Source organism: Melopsittacus undulatus, chromosome 4, assembly GCF_012275295.1.
Source record: "Melopsittacus undulatus isolate bMelUnd1 chromosome 4, bMelUnd1.mat.Z, whole genome shotgun sequence".
NCBI classification, from domain to species: Eukaryota; Metazoa; Chordata; class Aves; order Psittaciformes; family Psittaculidae; genus Melopsittacus; species Melopsittacus undulatus.
The window spans coordinates 5,407,247-5,435,205 of NC_047530.1; the positions used below are offsets into that span (position 1 = coordinate 5,407,247).

At 35.1% G+C, this 27,959-nt stretch overlaps 1 protein-coding gene across 5 annotated transcripts in view; it reads right to left on the minus strand.

Moving 5' to 3' along the window:
- The window catches only part of FUT8 (fucosyltransferase 8), a 123,268-nt gene that overhangs the window by 19,255 nt on the left and 76,054 nt on the right, over nucleotides 1-27,959 (minus strand). For all 5 annotated transcript variants that reach the window (XM_034062221.1, XM_034062223.1, XM_034062219.1 and 2 more), the window contains one exon: nucleotides 20,892-21,129. In XM_034062221.1, the coding sequence (XP_033918112.1) occupies nucleotides 20,892-21,129 (238 nt within the window). The remainder of the gene's footprint in view (nucleotides 1-20,891; nucleotides 21,130-27,959) is intronic.

The following is a 27,959-nucleotide window of genomic DNA, read 5'->3' on the forward strand; positions in this document are numbered from 1 at the left end:
ATGAAAAGCTACTTTCTGAGAAGGAACCGAACATGTCATATGGTTACTTCACAGAGGAGATTAAGAGTTTCTTACTTTGTAAAACTACACAATGAGAGACCCAACATGGGGGCTGTTACTGGAAGTATGGATTACAAATAGTAAGTCATAAGATGAAATATTCACAAATACAGATCAAAGAAGGTGCTGTTAATGCAACTTAAAAATATGAAATGGTTACAGAAGCCCCTCATGCTTCAGAACTTTTGCCTGTTATTGTTGACAAAATAGTTCTGACACACACAATGTGTTGAAAATATGTATATAACTAAAAAAACCCAACCAAACAACTATCAATATGGTCACTGCTATTTTCAACCATGTTCTATTTTGTTATCAGTTGATATAAAATTCAAAGACGGCAAGGGGGTGTAAGTACTTAATCCAAACATACAAACTTCGGATAAAGCACAGCAATATGACACCACTGCTGAGAACATCTGTGCAAGCAATGGTGCAGATGTGTGAACAATTCTAAGAAACTTTCTCACAACTTTCCAGCCTTTATTACCTTTATTACTGTTCTGAACAACAAAGAAAAAATATACTATTAGTCTTTACTCACTTTAAAAATTGTGAGCTAGCAGATGCAGTAAAACTAACAGCAACCGTTTGCTTTTGTAGTGGACAAAACCATTGAAGAGTAACTCTCTAGTAACCCGATGGAGTAAACAATCCACTGCAACAGCCACATCAACAAGTGACAGCTTTCTTATGCTACTGTTTTTCAGTTTTCATTTCAAGATTCCTATTAGGCAATGATCTTGCCCTATTTTCAACAGGTATAGTTTAAAAAACTTCCATGGAAATCTTCGATAGCAGGATATTGGATTAGTTTTCTTAGAAACAAACTGCAGTCGAAATCAATGATACATTCGATACCCAAACCTCAGGTCAGATTGATAGGCAAGCATAAACATTGCAAAAACATTAAGTCACATTCTTGTCTAACACAAATTGTAGCTCTTCAACTGAAGATAATGAAGTTGGGTTAAAAATACCGAATGATTTTATCCAGACATTTCTTCAGTTTTTAGCTATGTATTCTCTAAATTTTAAAATAGTTCACAGTGCATTTTGTTAAATAATAGATAAGTCATAGAAAGTATTAATCCATATGAATGCTTGTATCTCTTTCTCACACTGGTAGTTCAAAACACAGTCTCATCATGTCAATCAGGTCCAATACCTGCTTGTTGTGGGTCCGACTTTGACATCTGACCACAGAATTATTTAAGTTGGAAGATACCTCTAGAGCCATTCACCTACATTGCTATACATCACTTACATTTCAGCAATACTTTAAACTACTCCTCCCAATGTGATTTACTTTGCTTTTACAGTTGCCAACATCTGCCTCTATAATTCTATTTGCAGCTTCTTTAACTTTCATACGATTCCAGGTGCAATTTCTCAGTTTGGATTTACCTAAATAATTGTCCTTCAAAGTTCTGCAACTTAATCCATTTTTCCTTCACTGCATGTTTTTTAACTGTCAATGTACTGCAATATTGATAACACTCCTTGAACATAACATACTCTGGAGGAAAAAATCACAGACGGTAAACAAGTTTATTTTCACTTAGATGACCCATGCCAGTTGCACCACATAGCTCTTATTCATCACCATTTCCTGGCTATGTTCATCACTAATAGATCAGTAATACCGTTTCAATCTCCAAGTGTCCTAATTATTACTTTTTGAATACTAAATGGCCTGTGCTATCAAAGCCATAATTTAGCTTCCCTGCAGTATCCCAATGTACTCAGAAGCTCACAGGATTTAGGTAATTTTTCATGATTTGGCATAATCTTATTGCCTATTTCTCAAATATTGTCCTCCTAATTTGAAGCTAATTTATAAACTTTTGCTATTTATATCTTTCATATTGATTTCTTTGAAGCCTGAAAAAAACTGATCTCTGGAAATTGTTATTTTGCCTTACCTTACTTCTTACCCTCTGAACATTGGCTCAGATATGCATTTGGATGGGTGTTCAGTACTTTGCACAGCAGAATATCAGCTTTGTTTCAACGGTCAATACTATTAGTTAATGTTAACTGAAAAGACTGTTTAAGAACTTAATTCCTGCTATAATTTCAAAATTCACCATCTAATTTCAAAGTATTATTTCAAGAAGTTGTCCTTCAAAGTATGCCAAGGAACACTAAGTTAAGGACATTCCTGTTGTGTAAATGAGAATTTCAATTTAATTTCTGTTTGTGTTGCTAGAAATATAACAATAAACTCAAATAAAAATGGAATAGCTTCATCACTTTTCTGTTTCTATGATATAGACTTCTTTAAGCTGGTATCAACTTGCATAGGCTGATCACCACACTACTAAACTAAGTACTTCAACTTGAAAGACTAACCGTCAGCTCAGTTACACACCCAACTGAGTGAACAATTCTAAATTCAATCACACAAGATATCTCAGAGTGCTAGGAATGCTGTTAGATTAGCAGAGGATATGGTGAGAAGGCCTGTGCTGAATTCTCACAAGGCTCCTCATTGTGTTGCTGACTGGCTGCTGTTATGTATTGCAAAGACAACAGGTTCATGGCTTAACTTCAATTATATTTTAATGCTTTTCTTTTCAAAGCAGACAAAAAGTGAAACTATGCAAAGCTATGGTGTGTTATGCTATTTATGAATTGTCAACCAGTTCATAAGAAAGAAAAAGTATGCCTTTTATCTGTTCTCTGCTGCAGACATTTCTTACATTTCTTACTATATTTTGGACAGTTCCAAACATTATTAAAGTCTCCTCATAAGGACTTTATAGCATAGCTGAATTATAAAACGAAATTAAAATTAGATAAAGAATCCTATTCTTCTTTTAAATTCGTCAATGTAAAATAGAACTAGTAAATTTGGTGCAATTCAGTCACAAAGAAACTGAAAATATAGGTGGTGTCCCATTTGTCATCCCAAGAGGCTGATTCTTGATGGCTTTGGTCAAATTCAAATTTGGCCAAAATTTATATAATATTCAGAACTTGTTCCAAGTTAGGATAACAAAAGGAATAAAAAGAAAGGTACAGCATGATGACAAAATCTTGCTCTCACAAGAAACACGGCTAAAAGAAGTTTCTGCCAGAGATACTGTTTTATCAGCTCCCCCTCCAAGAAATAAAACTTTGATGGCAGTCTTATTTATGCTCCAGCAAAACCCCTACCTGTCAGAGCTCCTGAACTACCAACATGTCTTTCTAACACAAGATCCACTGATTTTCAATAGTATTTATGTTCCCACATCACTTTGGTTCTTTGAAAAGCCTACACATAATCAAAAACACAATGTAAAGATAAACAGTGCTTTTACTGTCCCAATAAGTAATGAGATTACAATGAATGTTCTCCCTCTTGGACCTAATGAAAGCATGAACTGAGTTTATTGATTTCGGAATTTGAAATAGCTATGTCTCTAATGGAACTAAAACAGTAACATCCACTGATGCATTTAGGGCCTTGAAACCTTTTAAAATAAGCTCAGATGAGCTGCATTATAAAGACCTACATTTCTGTTTCATTCTATTGAAAAACCCATCACTTATTAGAAGCTTTGTATGGCAATTGTCACCTCATTTTAGAAGAACAGTAAAAAGTAAAGATTTTTCCCATGCTCAATTGTTTAGATACCCAGCATGCCAGCTGGAAAGTTTACCAATGAAGTGTGATTGCACAAACTGACTCCATGTAAGTTAGTGAAGGCACTTTCAGCAGACTGTTAAACTAAGTAGAAATCAAGGAGGTTACTAGTAATTGATTTTTTGCTTTAATATTCAAACTGCTTTTGAACAGTCTATATGAAAGGGATACATGTTTAAGAAGAGCTCCATCTCCCTGGCTACCAGAAAACATCAGGAAATATATTTGCAAAGGCAACTACTATTATAAATGCCATGATAACCCAGTTTAGTCATTCATGCAAAGAGCAGCCAAAGTCGATGATTTAAGGGTACCCTTATGTAAGGATAGCTGAAGTAACTTAGGAAAACATACAGAAAAGACCTTTACAGTAATACTAAAGAAAATGTAATTTTTTTTATTATACTTGAAATAATTCTACCAAAGGTTAATCTCTATTTCAGTCTAATGTTAGTTACTACACACCTGAAAATACTTCCAAATACTTGCTTTGAATATTAGGTTGTCTTTTCTGGAATAGAAGATAAACAGCTTGCTTTTATAATAAACCCTCTACAGCCGCAGGGACTAATCTGCAGGGACTGATCCCTGGCATGCATATGCTAACTGAACATATGTATGAGCCCGTAACAAGCATGTATAAATATGCAAAAAAAACAAGACCACCTCAATATGATATTTTTGGAGACCTAAAAGTTTCCAGTGGGTCATGAGAATGGAGTCTAATTTTCAGAGCTGGCTGCCCAGGCATCTTGTAGAGAAGGGCTCCCAGGTTAGACAAGACATTTACTGTCTTTTTGAGGTTTATTACTCAAGTTTGTAACTTGAGCTCCCAGTCTTGTCTTAATTTGAATGCTTGGAATACTCTTCTTTCAGTGAATTAGTAAAAACTCCTTCTTATGCAAGTCCAGCTGGAACACAACCCTCAAGGTGCATGTAGACAAAAATACATTTTAGTAAGCCATGAATAAAACAGCAGAGAATAAACCTGCTATGCTGTTGGAAATACATAGCAGTGATGCACACTTCACCTTAACAGTGCAACAAAAAAACTGAAACAGGGACATTCTACTTCATATGGTCCATTAATACAAAAGGGGAAGAACAAGAGTGTAACCCTGCAATAATAGAAAAGGGAATTTTTCTGGTCTTCAGTCATACCATATATGCCCCTTTCCAAGCAGTATACCTGTCAACTGAAGACAGAATTTTATATTTTCCAAAGCAAATAAGGGGAAAATTTAAAAGAATCAATAAAAAACCAACTCATATATAAACATAACAGTTTTCTCCACAACTACTGTAGTAGTAATATATCAATTTGCACACTATTAGAAACTGCAAACTACTACTGTTTCTTATACGTGTTAAGGCCACTTGCAAACAAAAACCTGTGTTTTGGAGGTTTGTCCCCGGATTTATGTAATGGCAGATAAAGGAAAACAGGTTCTAATGATTTCTGTACATGTTAGATGGCACTCATGGACATGTAATACCAAAAATGTGAGGTTATAGTAAAGGTGGTTTTTTTTCTTGGAATACCAAATATCTATTGTTTCATATTAAAGGTTAACAAAATACGCGCATGTCTTCCAAAGTAGGTAGAAGCCCAACGTAAGAAAATGCAGATTTTCTAATTTCTTACCTCTTCACAACACTAGGAAGAAATCAGTGGTCTGAGGGCTTAAATATTGAGAAATAGAAATATAAAATGGAAGAAATTATTTCTGCCCTAAAAGTCTTGGTAGAGCTTTGAATTATTTCATATGGAAATAGACATACACTTGCCTACTTAGTTGATTCTTCACATCTAACAAAATATCTAGCAACAAAAGAGCTTTTCAGTACGACATTCTAAACCTACAAAATAGCAGCCAACTTCAACTATCTCTAATCAAGAAATATAGGGAAGTAAGTCCCTACTATTTTGAAAATAATTATTTCAGTGGAGAGATTTATTCATGAATAAAACCCCCTTGTTCTAGGTTACCTTCATTCACTTGAACATACTTAAACAATTCTCATTATACAATGCATATGCTATTCTGTTTATGGTCTTGGCTAAGCGTGGAACTATCATCAGCAGTCAGCTGCATTTTATACAGACATCAAATATTACTCTAAATTAACAACAACATAAGGAGAGTTCAGTCTGTAAAATGTTCATATTTTTGAACATTATTGGATAGGTACTGCAATTATATACATCAAACGTTAAAGAAATATATACGCTCTTACATCTACTTCTGGAAAATTGACTTAACAATGGATGCAATTAAAAGCTATTTATTCCACATTTATTCCCATCCTGCTAAAACATGCTGCCGACATTGAAAACAACCTGTAAGAACAGCATTCCTTTATGAAGACCAGATTTAATGGAACTCCTTATACAAGTAAATAAGAACCAACAGTATGCTTAACCTATATAAATGGTTTAATCAGTATCAGCATTCAATATTGTGGGCTTGATTGATTATTTTGTGAAAGAGCAGACATGTATTTTATGAAGAACTTACTAAAGTACAAACGGATTTCGTTTAGTTTGGCAGATTACAGATTGCAACTCTTTGTCACAAGTTGTAAAATGATGTAAGTATTGCTACAAAAGAGGAAAAAAAAACACAAACAAACCTCAAACAAAAAAACCCAAACCCACTGAAAGACCAAAAGCAAACTTTCTTCTATGTAAAAACAAAACAAATAAAGCTAGTTACAAAAAACTACTGCATCTCCCATTTCAGATCTAATTTCAAATCATTAGATCTTTCAGGAATAAGCAGAATGATAGCATACGGCTACTTGACTTCAATACTGATCACATTTAGCATTCTATGTGAAAAAGTTACAGCTACTTATATACTTTCTAAAAGAAATAATGTGAAAATAGCTGTGCAGAAAAGTGACTCATGTAGTCTTCTACTTAGACACAAAAAATGCAAAACATCAGCAAAACCACCACATCAACAATGGGGTTTTACTCTGAACTTGTGAGACAGTGGGCAATAGAATTCAACTTGCTTTGCTCATGAGAACTTTTCTGCTTCTGGAAAGGCTGCCAAAATACAGGTCAAGAAGTCCATATCCTTATTTCAGAGATGTAACCAAACACCCAGTGAGACTGGTTTTGAACCATAGATATGGAAAGGAAAAACCTTATTCTCACTGTACATAAATTGGGCTACCCAGTTCTTTCAGTATTACCATTTAAATAGGCACTCTCTAATACTGAAAATGAAATACTAAAAAGCAGATGTTAATCACACTCTAAGTTTAAGCACAAGTTTTTAGGCCAACATGTTAATACTGTAATGACTGCTGGATGTGATTCCACCCTCCCTAAATAACAATACATAGTTAGCTCTCCCCACTGAAAGTATATATAGTTCAGAGTTGTTCTTTCCCATTATTTGGTCTTTATAAACACAGACTTTTATTTGCCATTTTATTTGCAGTCACTACTGCAAGAGCCTTCTGTAGCTCTTCATGAGGAATTTTCACCTTCACTGAACAAAATACCTTATCATTAGAAATATTGACATATCACCTTCTATCTCTTTGCCAAATCATATATGAATATGTTGAAGCCCAAAGTTTGCATCAGTCTCTGCTGCTGACTTATTTTAATGAATATTAATCATTAATTTCTACTCTTTCCCTCTGAAGTCTCTTTTAACCCAATTTTATATACATCAGGAGCTTCTATCTGATGGCAGTTTATATCAGGGGAAGCTTTCTGAAGTGCTTTCTTGAAAAGCAAAATATTAAATGAACCCAGTCTTCCCTACCCACATATTTCTTGTCTCCCAAATAAATCCACTAAATTAATGAGATGTAATTTCCTTCTATAAAACTCTCATTTGCTCTTCTCCACTGCAACATATTTTAATGTTTATCCCCTAAATTGATTCTTTATTATTATTTCTGTCAATTTGTCCAATACCAAGTCTGTAATTTGCTGGAACCCTTTCTGAAAATTGATATTCCTTCAGCCCTATTCCATTATTCTGTAGAACAGCAATTATAAACAAATACCAAATAGAAACAAAATGTTTTGTTGCCAAGTGCTTTCAATAACACTTGTTTGAGAAAGAGCATCCAAAATGTCCCTTATGAAGAAAGACTCCAGCATGGGAGCCTCCCAATGCTGTTTTATAATGAACACAGATATGAAAGATTTTTATAGGTTGTACTACAGTCATGTCTTCTTTTAGTGCTCATTTCATGCTTTGATCATCTCTTGGCCCTCCAGATTTTCTGGCAGGCTTCCTTATTCTGATGTGCCTGAAAAAGGTTTTATTATCAGTCTTTTTGCCTTTAGCAAGCTTCTCCTCAAAAATCTTTTTTCGTCTTCCTTACGATGTAATTTGCTAGGAATTTTATTCTTTCCTGTTTTTTCTCATTAATACAAAATTTGTTTGGGGTTTTGTAGTTTTTTTTGCTCTTATTTTGTTTGTTTTAAAGGCATTTTAACAGTATCAAGCAACTTCATGAAGTTTGCCTTTAAAAAATATGGGGGGCGGGTATGAGTTTGTGTTTTATGTAATCACCATGCTGCCTGCAACATTTAGTCCCGTTTTACAAGCAGTCTGAATAGCTCACTTTTTAATATGAATTAATAGGATTTGAATTCCTATTATTTATCAAAATATTTGTTATTTTAAGCAGACATGGCTATACCTTTGCTGCATGACATCCTCGCTTCTTCTCACACAAATTCCTGTGAGTACTGAAACGTCCTATAAGTTTCTGATATGGTGTTCTGGCTACACACATATTTCCAATCAGGAATTTTGGCCTCCCATGCTATTTGCAGACTTCTGTTTCTTCTGGCATGTTCTTATACCCCTAGGAGAAAATGTTGCTCTACAACAAGAGCAGAACTTCAAGCTGAAGGCAGAACAAATCTATAATATCAGTGAAAGATGCAATTATGTTTCCCTCCCCTTTTTCTCTCAGTTTTATCCCTCTGTCTAAAGGAGAGTTCTTTGTTTCTGAGGTCTGTGGAATGCACACACAGCATACAACCTTATAAATGATACACAGTGTCCTAAACTACCTCATCCCTACCCTCATGCAAGCTAAATATGATTTACCCAAATTCTGCTTTCTATGATTTCTAAGATGCAAAGATAACTTTTCTAGTTTCTCTTAGATAAATGGATGGACATTTTAGATTTTTTTCCTCTAAGTTCATTTATCTGGTTTCTCTGATTTAGTCTTCCCATGTAACTACACTTCCACTGGAGCTAAAAAGTGTTGAAGACTGGTAGACCAATTAAGCAAACCAAATGTCCTAACACATTTCCCCCGGAACATGTCACATGGAAAGTAACACGATCATACTAGTGAGTTGCATCCAAGAAGTTAAAATTCATTATCTTCACTTGCATAAGGAACTGCAATTTAACTTGTTGAGATGGCATTCACAGATACGTAATGACAAGAAAAATGAGACTACATGATAAAGTTTCTTAGAACACTAAATCATTATTGTGAGACCTCACTTGGAGTATTGTGTACAGTTTGGTGTCCTCAACATAAAAAGGACATGGAACTGTTGGAACAAGTCCAGAGGAGGCCACGAGGATAATCAGGGGACTGGAGCACCTCCTGTATGAAGACAGGCTGAGAAAGCTGGGGCTGTTCAGCCTGGAGAAGGCTGCATGGAGACCTCAGAGCAGCTTCCTGTATCTGAAAGGGGCCTATAAGGATGCTAGAGAGGGACTATTCATTAGGGACTGTAGTGACAGGACAAGGGGTAATGGGTTCAGATTTAAACAGGAGAAGTTTAGACTGGATATAAGTAAGAAGTTCTTTATTGTAAGGGTGCTGAGGCACTGGAATGGGTTGCCCAAGGAAGTTGTGAATGCTCCATTCGTGGTAGTGTTCAAGGCCAGGTTGAACAGAGCCTTTGGTGCCATGGTTTAGTGTGAGGTGTCCCTGCCCATAGCAGGGGGGTTGGAAATAGATGATCTTAAGGTGCTTTCCAACCCTAACTATTCTACGATTCTATGCTTATTGATTCATGCAATATTTTAATAAAGATAAGTCCTGCAGTTATATCTTATGTTTTGCATTGTTTGAAGGGGGTTTAAGCAATTTTCATAAAAGTTAATGGTGTAAACAATAACAGCAGTTAAAAAATTGCATTCTTCAATAAAACACAATTTCTAAATTGACTTCTCAAGCACTTACATTTTAGATCCATAGCTAACACCAAAATCTTGCAACAGCCATAACTATCCACAACTACAACTGGAAATATTCATTACATATCAAGCTTATGCTAATAAATGGGTGTTACATAACTTTAATATTCTTGTTATTCTGTTGAATAATTATTCAGCAATATGTTGCCAGACAGTGCTATTATGGAGTAAAGAATGTTTCCATTCTAATCTTATTTTCTCCTTTATCCTTCTAGTGTTTCATCCCAGAAGTAGGGGGAAAATGAGGATGGTGTTTTAAGGACAGGATAATACTAATTGCAATGTTGGCCATTAAGTTTGCTGGAAAATGATCCTCAGTCTTAAGGTCAAAGAAGTGCACAAGGTGTATTTTATAATAAAAATTAATGCTGGACAATGGCTAATGACTGCAACAATCTAGATGACCAAGCCTAAAAAAAAGTAAGATAGCAGGAAATGAAGTGCTGCTACTGTAATACAGGTTGCAACAACCGAAGATAGCACCTATAATAATGAAAAAAGTGAACTTTTTATGTTTTCTTTATAAGGGATATATTCTTGAAATTCCTACTATACTCATAACCAAAAAAAGGACACGGATAAGACTTCATTGCCACAACATTATCTTCCCAGCAGTGGGAAGAAAATCACACCACAGAAGCACCTTGCTGTGTGATTTCCAGTTTTCAGTCTCTTGTTCATTTTTGAAATAGCATGATGTTTTTAATACATGGATACATATATGAGGCTGACACTGCAAATATGATAACACACAAAGAATGAGTAACACTAAGATAATTATGAATTTTTAAGGAGTATGCTGATACAACATTTAATTTAATGTTATGGTATCATCCAGGCATTTCCTAACACTTCTACTTCATTTTGCCTGTAGTCCCTCCAAGCAGAAGTGCTTCAAGATTTCTTTTTTCTTCTCAGATCTCTGAATAGAACAAAGATGTTCTTTTTCAGAACCTGCTTCTGTATTTTACTACTCGATCCTACTTCCCACCAGGTACAGAAATGACTTTGCAAGTATCTTCATATCTCTGCTATGTCTGCAGTAAATGCCAGGCTATTAAGCAGAAGGATAGGATTGTAACTGTGAATATCTTTGCTGTATACTGTATTTAAAAATCAAGCCAAGAATTAGATGTCTTCATGCATGTTTCACTAGCTATAAAATTGCTCACCCTACTAATATCTTCCCCTGTGTCTCTTATTGGTCCTAATTCTGCAAGATTTTATAACCTACAATACTATCTCCCTGGAAAATACCTGTTGCAACAAGGCTTTCAGGAGCTTCTCTAACAGGTAATTACAGAAGACACCATTTTCCAATTTTCAGGCAATAAGGCCATACTGGACATACTTGGGCTACATACTCTAGTATGAGGCATCCCTGCCCACGGCAGGGGAGTTGGAACTGGATGATCTGAAGGTCCTTTCCAACCCTAACTATTCTATGATTCTATTATCGTAGAAATGTAGCTATAACAATAACTAATAAATTATTAAGATGAACTCTAAATATTTCTTTTTTGATTTTTCACAGACATGATTATAACTATCAAAAAGATATTGCAAGAATTTTAAAATAGTTAAAAAAATGTAGTTTGGGGCTACAACTTAATTTACTTCAGGACTAGAGGAAGCTTGGACTCCTCACCTATGCTGCAATGGGTCGATTATCTATGGAAGTTAACCATTCTTAAAGAACAGGGATTAGCAGTTTTCTGCTTATTACACATGAATATTGGAACTGAGTTCAATTACATTACTGGGGATCTTCTAAATACAACTTTCTTCACAGTTTGTTTTGGGGATTTTTTACATATATGAAAGAAACTTACCTTTCCATAAGCTATTTTCTGTGTGAATAAAAGTTTCTTAGTTCACAGAAGGGAAAAAACCATTCTCTATCCACCATTCAAAACAGGATCACAAAGGGTGTTTTAACCTACATATAAAGCTACCCCAAAGGATGCTGTTCAGTTTCTCTGAGATCCAGAAAGCACTTATATTTTATAAAGAATGCAAAATTCATAGAAAGCGACACTAAATTCTCATGTAAAATTATAAAAAAATGCTGTTTTCCTACCACTTGATCTAAGAAGTGGTAAAACTGAAAAAGACGTGCAGTGCTGTACATCTGGGCTGCTGGTGATAACATTAGCATAAACACAGGACAATAAAAAATTATAAATTAAAAGAAGTAAATTTCTTTTACTTATGTCTCATGGCACATAACTCCTAACAGGAAAGGATGTAATTACTTTTGGAAGATACTGAATTCTTTGCCCTATTACCCTGTGTGTGATTTTGAATTCACCTCTATCAGTTTCATTTTTATTTCTGAGTATTTTGCAAGCAGAATATTTTTTACTCAAAGACATCTAATCAGAAGTGGATTTCAAAATGTTCCAAAGCACCTTGACTCGAAAATTAATTTTTAACCATTAGAAAAGATCTTTTTCAGAATTTATAACCATCTCTAACTCATGACAGATTTGCAATGACCTCAAAGACATTATGTTTAGTAATGTAGGCTCAATAACACAAATCAATCTCTCTCCCTTCTCCATCCTATCTCTTTATGTAAAGTGAAAGATCAGCTGGTTATATTAATTTGATTTCCATTTGTCTGTTAGAGTTAGCTTCTTTTCTTCCACTAACAGTTTTGTGCATGAAGTTAAGCACTTATGTGATAGCTGAAAAAACGACTGCCATGTGCTCAAAGACAACATCTGGCTCTTTAGTTACACCTTGTGTTTGTGTTCATGGATTGACTCACCTCACTCAAAAAGGTAAAATATACATTAAAAAAATAAATGTTTACTCATTTTTCCTTTTGTTTTTCTGCTGTTCCAATCTCTTGAGCAACTGTGGGTAAAAATCGTTTTAACAGAAATGACTCTGCTTGTGCTCATACGAGGAATAGCCACTCTGCTATTGATGGCTCTATTCACCCTTCCTATCCTAGCCTGCTTCCTGTATACCACACTGTAGCTTCAACTGGGTTACTGAAACCATGATAACTTTCCATACCACATGTGAAAAACATTAAAAGGGAGATACACCACATTTTTCATGAACATGTATAATCTTGATGAAATGAAGACTAATGGAGAATCTATCATATTCACTGAATAAACTGTTACAGTAGTCAGCCAATCTTTCTGTAAAAAAACAGACCTTATCTCCAATCTTAACTGTCCAGCTACTGGCTTTTGTCTAAAAGTAGGATTTTTTTCCCATATAGAATTGCCTATAAAATGTGTCAGAACTGGCTTTTTAAACTGGCTTCATTTTTAAATTGAATTATGTTGTTTAATTTCTTACTGTAAACTAGACTTTTCTGGCCTTGAATCAGTGTAGTCCTTTCTGAGAACCCTTTCGTATTTACCAATACCCATTCTGAAGGCCAGATAATGAAACTACACAGTGTGCTGCTGCCTGGCCATTACTCTGCAAGGTGAAATAAACTTTCTGATACTTTCCAATAACCCACCACTTAGATATAAATACGGATTACACTTTGCCCTCTAAGGCTACTGCATTGGTCTGAAAACCCAGACTTACCCCATTAGAACTCTAAGGTCTTTTTAAGAGTTACCATTCCCTAAATATTCTTTTCATGTTTACATACATGAAAGTCATCATACAGAGCATCTTACAAAGCACCTTCACAGAAAAAAGTCTACACAATATTAGTAGCCTGATTTCAAGATTAACAGAACTGAAACAGGGAAAACACAAGCCAGATTTTGTTCTGTTCTCTCAAATCATTATTCCCCATTATGCTTCACAGAAACAGGAATTTGCTTGAATTAAAATTGAAATAATGAAAGTCAGCGTATAGAAAAAAAAGCATTAAAAATCAGAAGTTGTAATGAATCCATTTTTTCTGCAAGGTTTTATACAGAAGAGTGAGATACAAGACCAAAACATTATTCATACAATTACATGAAAGCTAAAGGGGTTTTTAGGCTCATACTAAATATTCATGTGATTTACATAAAAGGAAAAATACTGTCAAGAAAGATCTAGTTCATGGAATGAAACTTATTCATTGCAGTTCATTCTGCAGAACTCTTTATGGCTTGAGTGTGCAATTTTGTTTAAGTCCTTTTGATTACTGTTGCCTGATTGGCTTTAATAAATTAAAAATTTAGATTGTGTACCCACAGTATTCTGTTTCTTGAATTATACATATAAACATATTAGTTAGTTCATATTTGAAGATTATAGTTTAATGAACACTTAAAAGCTGGTGCTACCACCAAATGAAGAGCTCTGCCATTTTTTACCCTCTGGGTACCCCTGCCCTAAAAGCATTCATTCATGAAACCATGGCTAGAGGCTGCAAAGTCACTGTTCAAAGGCAACTCCAGGAAACTTTGTTTCAAGTTTCTTTTTCCACTTATCTTTCATCTTACTGGTTTGCAGGACTATGGGGAAGGTGCACACTTACATAAAACACGTAGATGGCTTCTTTACCAACACATCCCTTCATTGCCCATCATGAAATACAGATATGACTTCTAACCATATATTAATCTGTCCTTTCTCCAGATCTGTTTTGTTTTTTCTGTTTATTGGCTGGTTCAATTTCTCTTATCTAGCTGGTTTATAGTCTTCCTTTAGTGTATTATTGGAGAATGCCACCAGGACATCATAAATCAGCAAGTGAATAAAGAAAAAAGAGGCCTACACTGTTTTAGCATGTTGCAATGATAACAGAACATTATAACCTGGCAATTAAAAATATTCATATTAGTTATTTAAAAGAAAATTAATTTAATGATAAATGTGTCTTCACAATCTCTCTGTATTTTGATTCTTATTACTAAAAAGCCATACATGCTTGTTATAAGAATTCTTTCCTAAATTACTCATGAATTATTTGGCCATAGGTATCAAGGAAACATTAACAAGTAAATCACAATGCAGGCATGATATAATTTTAAAACTGAGAAGAACATGCATACAAGCATCTCTTCTTAAGATTTTTTTGTCTCTAGAATGACAGTATGAAAGGGAACGAAACAAAGGAAAAGGAAAAATCATGTCACAGTGTAAAATAACTGCTCTATTTGCAAAACCCTGAAATAGAATTCTAAATCTTTTAACACATTTAAGCTAGAAAAACAGAACTTGACTAGTAGGAACACCCTGTCAACCACAAAGAACAACTCCTGCCAGAGATGACAAGGGATGAGATGACCTCTAATACTCCACGCAGATGAGAACATGCTTACTGATCTTTCACTATCAGATTAATATCAGCTTCCTTTCTGCGCTCGCAGCCCAGAAAGCCAACTGTATCCTGGGCTGCATCAAAAGGAGCGTGACCAGCAGGTCAAAGGAAGTGATCCTGCCCCTCTACTCTGCTCTCGTGAGACCTCACTTGGAGCATTGTGTGCAGTTCTGGTGTCCTCAACATAAAAAGGACATGGAACTGTTGGAACAAGTCCAGAGGAGGCCACGAGGATGATCAGGGACTGGAGCACCTCCCATATGAAGACAGGCTGAGAAAGTTGGGGCTGTTCAGCCTGGAGAAGAGAAGGCTGCATGGAGACCTCATAGCAGCCTTCCAGTATCTGAAGGGGGCCTACAGGGATGCTGGTGAGGGACTCTTCATTAGGGACTGTAGTGATAGGACAAGGGGTAACGGGTTGAAACTTAAACAGCAGAGGTTTAGATTGGATATAAGGAAGAAATTCTTTACTGTGAGGGTGGTGAGGCACTGGAATGGGTTGCCCAGGAAAGCTGCGAATGTTCCATCCCTGGCAGTGTTCAAGGCCAGGTTGGATGAAGTCTTGGGTGACATGGTTTAGTGTGAGGTGTCCCTGCCCATGGCAGGGGTGTTGGAACTGGATGACCTTAATCCTTTCCAACCCTAGCTATTCTATAATTCCTTATTAAAATTCACCTACTTCCCAAATTCCAAAAACATGATAATTTCTTCTGAAACAGACAAGCTTAGCTTTTATGCCTAGTTAAGAGAAGACTGGCCCAATAATAGTTTAAATATACATATATTTTCAGCTCATATAAGCCCCTTAATCCTTTGTAGAAGACATGAATATCTACATTGTTTTGCCAAAGACAGACTTCAGAAAACTCAAACTTTTATGTTGCTAGTATCACTAAAATAGAAGTGTCAAGCAGAGGCAAATTAATTAAGAAGAAAGCAAGAGTATGTATTCAAGCCATTTTTTCCAGGTAACACAATTTACTAATTTACTATCTCTGCAGGTCTACAAATTAATTAATTTTGAAAAATTATATAATTTTCTGACTTTTTGGCCTATTTCTGTAATTTACTGATATCTTGCTGTAAGTATTTGCTTGCACGAGTATTTTTGATACATAATTAAAACCAACTTTCATTAAACTATGTAGTAGTAAGATTTTGTTTATGAGAAATGGAAAATTATGAATGTCAATGGAATTTTATGTTAATTTTAAAAATCTAGAAAATACCATGATAATTTCAGAAGTTGTAGGTAAAAAATAAAGGTGTGGGTTTGCAGACAAACTGTTTATAGTTACAATTAAGAATTTCAGACTTATTTCTCTCTGCAAAGGTACAGGGAATAAAAAAATCTATGGAAATTTAGAAAGACATAAAAAAACATATAGAAATCTTCAATGGGACAGAATGGCTTTCAATTTTACTGGCAATTAAGTATCCAGTGAAGATAGTAACAGGGATTGACTGTTAATATTGTTCTTTAATGATCATGCCATTGCAGAAGGTCAGAATTTAACATGGTTTATAGTGAGTGGCTACCCAGCAGGCTAACCACAGAAAGACTGGTTTTTGCAGCTGAATATCTTTCATCTCTAGAACATCAAAACTCAAATTAGTGGCATTCATTAATTCAAAAACTTAATCACATCAACATTTTTCATGCATTCAGCCTAATTCCTGAATTAGAAACTAATAAGGAAAAAAACCAACCTCTCCAAAACCCCACAACTGTAGGGAGCCAGAAGGAAACATTATTTGTACTTTCATCAGCAAGATCCCATATTGCAGGAAATCATGATCTATTTTAACAGATTTTTAGGAAAATACAGTCTTTTTAAGCCATGTGTGCAGAACTGCTCCAGAACACTCTTTTAACAGCTTATTATGCTAAATGCAAGGCTCACAAAACTGCCTGCAACTGAATTCTGTGGTCACATAGAGCAGTCTGCCCAGAACCATGCCCAGATGGCCATTTCAGTTGCTAACTTTGCCAAACATGAATACAACTTCAGCTGAAGTTTTCAATCTCAGTTTTCCATTCCTACTTATCTTTAGAAAACATTCAACTATTTTTAAAAATGGGTTTTTTTTTAAAAAAATCTCATTCATAAAACCTGTTAGAATTTTCAAATAAAAGTTTTGTAGCATCTTGAATTTTTGAAGAACCAACGTTATTTGAATGCACATTGTTTCAATGCATAAGCACACAACAATGCTTGCACAGTAATCTGTACATTGGATTTTGTAAATCTGAAAAAGTTAATTTGAGATCTCTAAGACTTTAATAGTTAAATTCTTTCAGATACTATATACATTGGGTATGCAGAGTCCTATAGAAAATACTCAAGATTCTGATAGGTTCTATCAACCACACAGAAAGATGTAAGATTCACCACCATGTATGAGGATTCATATGTGTAACCAGAACAGGAGGAACTGATCCCTTGTAGGAATTTCTCTTTGACGCTGCTTACCCATTATTTACCTGCTGCTTTTGTTCTTTCACCCTGTACTTTTGGACAATGCCAGTTCATTAGGATAAAACCAGGTTATTATTAGTCATAATCAACACTTTCCACAGTTGAACTCATTTACTGAGTTCATCCAAATCACACAGTTTACAGGTCAGGTGGACATCTGCTTCAAACTTCTGCTCAAAATAGGGTCAGCCATGAGATCAGAACAAGGCTTCAGGGCTCAGGGCTTCAGCCAGACACATCTTGAAAGCCCCAAAGATGGAGACTGCACACACACTCTACGAAACTTGTTTGGCTATATCCATCATTAAAAGGTTTTGATTTTAGTCAGAGATGTCCTTAGTGTAGTATTTAAACAACGACTTGGAAATGTTCTTTACATCCACAGAAGACAAAGGACGAGCTTACTGAAGTATAGATGTATGCTTGCTTTGAAAAGGCAAGTGCTGATTCTGCATTTTATCCTAAACTACAGTTCCCTATAGCACTTTACCCTGCCCTGCCTTCCTCTAAATTCAGCAAGGTATCTGAACCTTCTAACAAGCCACAAAAGCTAATTGAAGGTATATTATGAAGTGAAAAAATACTTGTTAAACCTTTTTCAAAGAGACAGCAATGCAAACTAAGAGATCTGGCTGACACACATATACAGTATGTTGGAGCAAGAAAATTTCTGTCAAGTTTAATTCTTGTTATGGCTGGACTGAAACAGGCCCTGGACTGAACTACCCACTGCATAAGTAATCCTCCTTCCTTTATGTATCCTTCAGGGCACAGTTCCCCACTAAACTGCTGATCAGCCAGACAACAAAGATCCTCAAGTACAACTGCATCCAACATAAATTAAGAAATGTTACTGATTCTCTGGGAAAAAAGGAACACAAGTGAAACAAATAACACACTACTGTCAAAAAAAAGCCTCAACAAAACCTAGCATACAACACAAATCCCAAGAAATTTCAATACGAAGTAAATAGCTAAAAAAGCAATCATTCCAAGTAGTACAATAGTTGAAGAGACAAACACTTCTACTATATGTAACTAGAAATTCTTGGTGTCAGTTCTGCCTATTTGAGAACTTAAAAATTTGCCAGCAGGCCCTTGAGCAACCTGGTCTAGTGGAAGGTATCCCTGCAGGTGGCAGGGGATTGGTACTGGATGATCTTAAGGTCCTTTCCAACCCAAACCATTCTGTGATTCTGTAATTTAAGAAAATGTGAGAGGCACAATCACTACAGAATGACAAATGAAACCTGAAACACTCGTCAGAACAGGCAGTTTTTCCCTGTCTAGAAACAGGTATGGGACTGGCCAAAGATAGAAAACAGATGAAGGAATGAACATCTACATTTTAATTTCTCAGCATTGATGTTCGTTTCAAAGCCTGGTGACTAGCTGAGAGTTCTGCAGAAATAAAGGAAGGGGAATGAATGTTGCTGTGACTCTAGGTTAGTCTCTGATGACTTATAAGATTTGGCCATTCTTTCATGCCTCAAACTTCACACACCATCCAAAAACCTGTGAGTAGCCAGCAGAAGAGGAAGAATGAAGATTGGCAGGGGTGAACCAGTTTCTGTCAACCCAGAACTGAAAAGCCCTGTTTACTATCCAAACTGACAAACTGTTTATTGTTTCAGTGGCACTGGGATAGTACTGGTCTGCAAAAGTCATGCTCCTGTAGTTCTAATGAGAACACTATGCTAAGATAACAGCTCATTAGTGCACTGTCTCTTAATGATGAGTGTAATCTACACAATCACCTACTGAAAATCCCTACATATCTTTTAAATGTCCCAATGAAAACCAAGTCACAGCAATTGCTGCCAAATGCGTCCTTCAGGACATACTGGAAAGAAATTCTTGAGTCTGTTCTTTAGTCTGTAGGGACAACTAACTTAAATAATAAGTATCAGCCCTTCTTATCTATCCTTAAGCTGAAAGTAACTGAGCCAAAATTCATTTCTGGGATAAGATTAATGTGCCACATGCTAACAATCAAAACTTGCATCAGTGCTGATAAATAAAACAGCTATAGCCTGAAAAGTGGCACAATATTTCCCTCATTGATTCCCACTCTAAATTGGTTTTGTGCATGGCATAGCCTGTTTTCTGCCCATTGTTAGCTTACCTACTCACCCAATAATTATTGTGCAGACAGTAATTGCCAATACTACAAAATATTATTAAAATTAACATTCCAACTCTAACCCTATTTTGTAATTATGCTTTTCCCATTCTTTCATCAGACACCTCACTAAATTTATCTAGTCTTGCATTTCTTTTGCTTACCTATGTCTTTCTAGCATTTATTGTAAGATTTATAAACTCCCACCAGTTACAGACTTAGAAAAAACAGGTATGCTGAACAAAAGAGGAAGAGTCAATAAAACCTGTTTTAAAAAGTTGACAATTTTTCACGTTAAAAAATATCTGTATAGAAATTTAACTTTCTAAAATTCTTCCTATTATTTAACATAAACTGACAGCAAAAAGTTAGCATATTGCCAGCCATCTCCAAATGTGCTGCATACCTACTCCATTTTGACAACTATCTGAATATATTATAAACATATAGAAAAAACCCTATAAAGAAACCCATGCAGATGTTAATAACTCTTCAAGACACTGACTGCGAGAAATCCATTGAAATTAATGCTGTTTACTCTGAGACAAAGCTATCTGATCCTCCAAACATGAATGTCCACCTAGCTATTGTAGTAAAATTCTTCAGCCTAGCATAAAAATTAACTTACTGATCTACAAATAAAAGGATATTTAAGATTGCCACTGTTTTCACAGCCTGAATTTTGAGCCAGTTCACTTTATATTAAAAATTATTTTAATCCTTTAATTATTTTTTGGTGTGTGAATGACTTTAATACCATTTTCATTGTATTTCTCTTGCTTTATATTTGAAACATTCTTTATTCTTCTAATTTTTACCAACAACGGCCTCTATTTAATATTGTCTTCCCATAAAAGTGGATTCATATCTGGCACATAACATAGCGGCAGTCTGCTAAAGGATTACAATTGAAATCTGGAATACAACAATTTTGTATTAAATCTCTACCAAAGCAGATATCTTAATAAGGATAATAATTTCATTTCAATACAATGCAAAAATAAGACTTAAAAGATGCTTTCATATACAATTGGAGTCATAGTTATTATGTTTCGTATAACATTAAAGAAAGAGGTATCAATATAATTCTACATAAATGAAGCTGCAAAAAGAAGATTATATTATTTGAGTTATTAAATCTTACCTGACCAGTGTCCAGTGGTGGTACCTGATCTGTCAGTACACGTCTCACTTACAGGCCTAAATACAGTCTCCCAGCCACCGGTAGCATAGCGCCAGTTCTGAGACTCTAAAATGAGTGTTCTCTGAGTGCCATAAGCAATCATGAAGCAGTAGACTACATGATGAAGCTGACAACCATAGCCACAGCCTTTGTTGATATTACACACAAGTTTCTTCGCTTTGCTGCAATCCTTCGGGTTCTGTAAGCATGGATGAAAAAAAATGAAGAGTAGATACACACAAAAGCATACCTTTTTTTCTGACAAACTGACACATGTCATAAATCACAGCAGCCATCCTGCTATAATACATCTCATATTCAAATGGATGAGTAGGCTTCGGCTCCATTAAAATTTTATGTGAATTCTTCACTGTGCACATGAACAGTTATTGAACATGCTTCACTATCCTAATGTAAAATAGAATACCTTCAAGATTTTAAATTACTTTCTCATTTGTAAATCTGTCAGAATAAGCTAACATTTGGGCTCAGAGTTCACATTTCATCAACATGATTCCCACCGTTGGAATGCTTTTCTCATTTGGCATTTCCCCAGGTTTGTTAGTTCTCTTTCAATGAGCGTGCATGTCATACAACGAAAGGAAATTTCCACCTCTCTACAGGATTCAGAATAAAACAAATCCTTATTAATGGACTGCTTCCCAGGCTGACTACATACCAAGTTCAGAACACACCTAAACAGAGTGATAAAAGGCAGTATTTTAATCTGCATGTACTCTCAATAAAATAATACATTGCGCTTCCAGAGTCTTGGAAACAACAACAAAGGAGGCAAATGTCTACCTGATGCGAATGCTGTGTTCAAACGTAGAGACTAATAAATATTTTAGGTATGTGGACAACATAACATAATACACAGAAGTTTTTCTTTTCTTGGCTGTACACAGTCTCGATGTCTCTAGACATACTTCTGCATTCCAAAAAGATTATTTATAAAATCTCTAAGATGAAAAGTTAGATTTCAGTTAAGCTGCGAGAATACTGATATTTGAGCATCAATAAAAACTCATTCCTCTCCCATCTAAACAACTTTAAATAAAATTTTCTGTACATTTGCAACGTATCAGGTTTCTTCAAAAATCGACAATCACCATCTGGAGAGCTGAGATCTCTTCATCAAGGGATCTTAAAGATAATCTAAATATTCTGAGTCCTAAAATACTTAATAAAAACTTTGATGTGTACATTCAATTTTGAAAAGAAGGGAAGAATAGTTCAGATCTGGATGAAAAAAAAAAGAATAAAAATAAAACAAGAAGCCTCACAACATGTTACTTCAGCATTTCTTTTTTCCACTTTAAGGAAAAAACCACCTGATTCAAAGCCCAGCTAGCAATGAAAATCAATAAATTAAATAAAATTCCTATTCCTAATTTTTGTTCCTCAGACCCATATTCCTGCTATCACAACCTAATGAATAACTTGAGACTAAATCTAACAAGTATCTTGAAGGCTATTACAAATCTACTTCCCACAATCTTTCAATAGAAGGTTTTTCTAGTATGGTGGACAAGTTCACAAAGAATTCCATGAAAAAGCATCTTCTCTCTAAATCTACAGACACATTTACACCATGCAATGAAGTGCATTGATAAGCGATGCAAGCAGGAATTTTTCCTGCTGTTAATTGCGAATGTGTAGAAAAGACTTAAGCTCAAGAAAAGACAATAAGGTACATTGTTATGATGGGTTTTTTTCACTGAAACATTAGGAAGCTTCTTTATGTCACAGAGAATTGTCAGCAGCAGACACAAGTGTTCAGTTGAAGTTTTGTGTTTATCTTGTTTACTTCCATTTTTGAAGGATGTGTCTACATGTTTTAACTTCTGCTTAATAATAATAATTCATACTTTATACAGACTATGTTAAAGGAGTTTTAATACCATTGTGTGACGTACTATAACTAGATTGTAAAAAGAATTATTATGGCCAAAAGGAAACCATTAGCAAAATATGCCTAAGATTTATTCTAGCTGGTACAGAAAAGACTGCATCCATGTTATTAAACTTTCTAAACCTCTTAAAACAGGGTTGCTGCAAACAGTAGACTTATGAAGAGCATCTTGTGGTAAGCCTCAAACATAGCCAAAGAATTGCTTGGGAGAAAGCTACTTGATGTGAGTCAAAAACATGCCAGGAACTGTTCTAACAATTTAACATTTAGAATATCATGTTCCAGTGCCTGGGAACATTCCCTGTCATTGTTCAACTACAGTAAAAATAGTTTAGGACAATTTCCTGGTCCCCATCTTCCACTTCTTTTGATGCTCAAAGAACCAAGTTCTTCTCCAGGGCTCTTTTTTAGCCTATTCACAGAGTTAGTAGGGTCAGATGGGAAAATGTCAGAAGTGCCATTTCAATGCCTCACCAACTTCCACTGTTTTCAAGCGTGCAGTTAGCCATCAAAACACATGACAAACTGGCAAAACTAAACTCTGCTGTTTAACATGCATTTTACTATAAGAGAAATTACTGTGTTGTTTGTAGATTTTAAAAAGTATAGAGAAATGCACTCTCATCCAATGAATCAAGACAGATCTGAGTGGAGTGGGCAAGCAATCTGCTACAAATTACAAAGAAACCTCATAAACACAGTATGGTGCTCATGAACAGAAGTGTTCTTTTTTGTATTTTCAACAATTCATTCCTTAATGCTACACAGTCCACTGGAGAAGACAGTCACACTCAAATTCTGTGGAAAATTCCTTTTTTTCTTTTTTTGAGACAGAATAATGTCTAGGAAAAGTGGTTTTCATCCTAGTTATCACAACGTAATTCACACCATCTATTTGTGATGCCACTTGGAATGGTTCCACTCAGTATTTGGTGAGGGGAGGAATCATTTCTTCAAGCTTCTGGAAGAAAATTTTCTTCTTTCCCTAGCCAGAAATACTATGTATTTGCTTTGAGAGGCATGAAGCTTTACCTGCCTCTAATGTTAATTCCTCTAGCTTGCACCTAGCCTCTTATAGTACACAAGCTTCAGCTTTAGTAGAACATCCCAGCATGCAGCTGGACTAACCATTCTATGCTCCTCAATCCACTATATAAAAATTCTAGAGAAAACCTCATACAGATATCAGCAGTGATCACACTTTATTAAGGGGTTATTATCCTAATACCGCACTTTCAGATCCTGAATTTACAGTAAAGATGGTTCAATACACAATGAAAGAATCTGTTCAGATAAACCATAAGAGCCAGAGAAAAAAAATCCACTGATCACTCACTGGACAAAATGTTCAAATTACATTGAATTACATTAAATAATCACATTTAAATTTAAATCCACCAAAGATTTTCAGTAGGTAATTCAGAACTACTAAAACATAGACAATAGTAAAATAGAAAAATAAAGAAATGAGTACTAAAATACAAACATTCCTAAGCACACACCAAAAGTGTAACTAAATCTCTCAATGAGTAGGGTTTGGGTTGCATCAGAGGGTGAAGGGTTGGGCATAATCCTGCAACCAGTGAGGAGAGCTCCTGGGGTTTGTAAGAAATTTTTAGTCCAAGCCTGAAGCAGGCCAGTTATAGAAAACTTACTTGACAAAATGTGCTTTAAACACAGTTTAATTTTTCATTAACTGTTTAAATGACATCATTTCCCAGGACAATTTGACTCATTCTGGAAGTACCAAAACTAATCAAAGAAGTTTCCTATACATTTTTAACTAGCAGATCCCTCCTGTGTGGATTCTTCACTGCTAAAGAAGGATAAGTGCAAACTGCTGTCTTCTCCAGTGCCCAGAGCCTTTTTTGTTGTCATTTCAGCATGAGCACTTATATTAAAAATATATATCATTGATTTTAATGGGAAGGAGACACCCTTTAAGGCAGAAAAAAATGACACATTAGGTCACCAAAAACACTAAAAAATCCAGAAACCTCAGAATAAAGTCTTGTAACCAAGTTTCTTTTCTTTGCATACATACACAACCCCAAGTAAATAGTGTGAATATGGAAAACTGTAAGTAGCTGATGATGTTGCCGAGTACTTGGTAACCTCTCTCACCTGTTGATATTTTTAACCTTCAAAATTGAACAAAATATTTTAAGGTTTTTTACAATTGGAGGCAAAAATATGCTATTGCTATTGGGATACTGTGTGCTAAATCACTAACTTTCTAAAAAAAATAGTGCAAAAATAGGCACAAAAGGAAATCATCACATAATCATTTACTCACTCTACCACTACCAAAATATACAGCTCTCATACCATAGGAGCCCCTGCCTGCCTTCTCTTGCACATTCTCTTCAATTGTTTGATAATGAGCATCGCTGAAAATAAGGTCTGCTGCTTAAATCTAAGCTCCTAGCTTTTTAAGTGTTGCTCTAACTACAGGGAACTAGCTAAATGTAGCCTCATTAAATCAAATTTATGGTAATGCCATCCAAATGAAGTAGCAGTCATCACTACTCACAATCATTCAGCTAAATGATTTCCCAGGGAGATGTCCCAAAATAATGCAGCTGTCACTGTTCAACATGTATCAGAAAGAAAACTATTCAGTACTTCTATTCTTCACCAAAAAAAAAGAAAAAAAGAAAGAAAAAAATGTTCCACATATTTCATTATTTTGCATGGAGTTAGAGGGAAGGATTGTTGAATTTTTTATTTACTTTTCTTTTTTAACACACTTATATTATGAATAGTGGTGTGTATATATGTTGTTTAAGACATGAACTCCTTTACATTGCATACTCGCAGTCAGCCCTGTACTCCTCGAAATCCTGAAACCCACGCTGTAAAATAAGTCAACTTGACTTCCAAATGTGTAGTCACAGACATAGTCCTGTTTTGGATGATTACTTGCAACAATCAGAGCTCCAAACGCTTATGTCTGGCTTATAGGCATGTAGACAAGAGATAGGATCTGCATTTTTTCCCAGACAGAAAAATGGTAATAAAAAAGAAAAGAGAGATGGCAGCAATTGTATATGTGAATGGTCCATCTCAAAGACTGTAACTACTCATAAGAATGAATCAAACAAAGCAGTCATGAAATAAGGGACAAAGCGCAGTCAAAAATCAAAACAGATTATAAAAAGGAGCGAGAAATGGCAAAACACAGAGAAATGGCCTCTAGTTATCTTAGCAGGACTAGTACTTTCATGCATGAAATATGGAAGAACTGGTAAAAGACAAAGCCATTAAATTTAATGTCTAAGGATTTTTAAATCAGTCAAGCGTAAAGACTTGACTTGGAATTCATGACTTGACTTGTCATGTATTCCAGAAGAACCTAACCAAAGTAAGCATGACTCCTGATAAGTGAAATTTAGTACTGATAACTAAATCTCAAGTAAGCATAGTGAAAGCAAATTACTAAAGTTTCAAAATTCAGCTGAAGTAAAAATCTTGGGCATCATTTTCAATAGCTCCATAGTGACATGAATTCAAGGGAGACAGGTTATTAGCTAAGTAACACATTAGACTGCATAAATGGCAAGATAAGAAAAATAATATATTGTGGTGCTATTCTATAAATCAATGGTCTATTGTAATTTGTCTGCTAGTGGATGTTCACTTCTAATGGCCTGGTGAGGAATTAGTGTCAAGGGAAGACATCAGGAAGTATTATAAATTCTCACACATGAAGAATGATCAAACATTTTAGGTAGGTTTAGCCTGAAAAGCGATTAATGGAAAGAAATACAGTAAGTATAAGAAAGAAAAAACAGTTCCATGAGAGAAGCCTCATCACATTTCTGTTTCACATTTTAGGACAAAAACTGAGTATACAATACAGCTAAAATGTTTCAAATAACCAAAGACATACAGAATAAACAGGGTTATATTATTTGTTCTTATAATACCCAAATAATTCTTTGTATATTGCTACAGATTTGTTAAATTGAAGAATTCAGTGCTATTTTTGGTGACCTGCAGAGTTACAACACTAAAAATATTTATCAAAGCTAGAATTACATCTTTTTGGAAAACACATATCACCATTCTTCAACTTAAAGCTCAAAGGCTATTACTAAGGAAACACACATCCCTTCTGTATAGTTTCTAGATCCTTCTACACAAAACAGTCATCCTGAATTTGATGTGCAGTATTAATACATTTATCTGGTTTAATTTTCATAATCAATGCTGACTTTTGTTATTCATTGTAAGCACTTGGAGGTCCTAGTGTTGAAGTAAGGCCCTGAACACTGTAAAACATACTACAGGGAGACAATCACTCTTCAGAAACACATACAAGCTTAGGTAAAACAACAGATGGGTACAGAAAAAAAAGAGGAAAAGGTAGACAACAGTCATATTTATCAGCATGAAAAGTAGGTACAGTACACCATTGCCAAACAGTGACATGCCAAAGGAAAGAATGAGGAACAGTTCTCAAGAAGCACTTGAAGGAAGACAATAAAGTTATTTCTCCTTCCTAATTTACTGGGAGTTTTTTTTCCATAGAAGGGTGCGTCTAGTTTCCATTTAATAAGCAAATAATGCATAGTTTGGTCATAGAACAGAAGGTTCCAGTAGCTGAACTGTGAAATAATGAAAATCTGAGAAACAAATTTGGCTATTTACACAAAGAAAAGATAAGACATTCAGGCTGACCATACAAAACAGAGCAGTGAGGTACACACATGCAAGGAAAATCAAACCAAGTACAAATACAACAAGCTATATCAAATATCTTTTTGATCACTATGTAAATAGCTGAGTGGTTTCTTATATGAATTCAAGTCTCAAAACCTTCAGCTCAAGTTTTATTTAAATTTTATAGACAGATACAAGCATACACGTTAAAAAGGCTTTATGCACTCACAAATATGGGCATCTAGTATCACACATCTGTTGAAACAGTTTAGGTCTGGGCAATATACTATACAAGCACTTCAGTTTTCCGTACTCATGTTTTTTAAAACAGGATGCTTTTTTGGAAGTTTCATACAAGAACTTCAATTTTTCTATTTTTAACACTGTGCAAACATATGTATGCATTCTGACACTCTAAAGAACAAAACGTAGAAACCAGGGACTTCTCT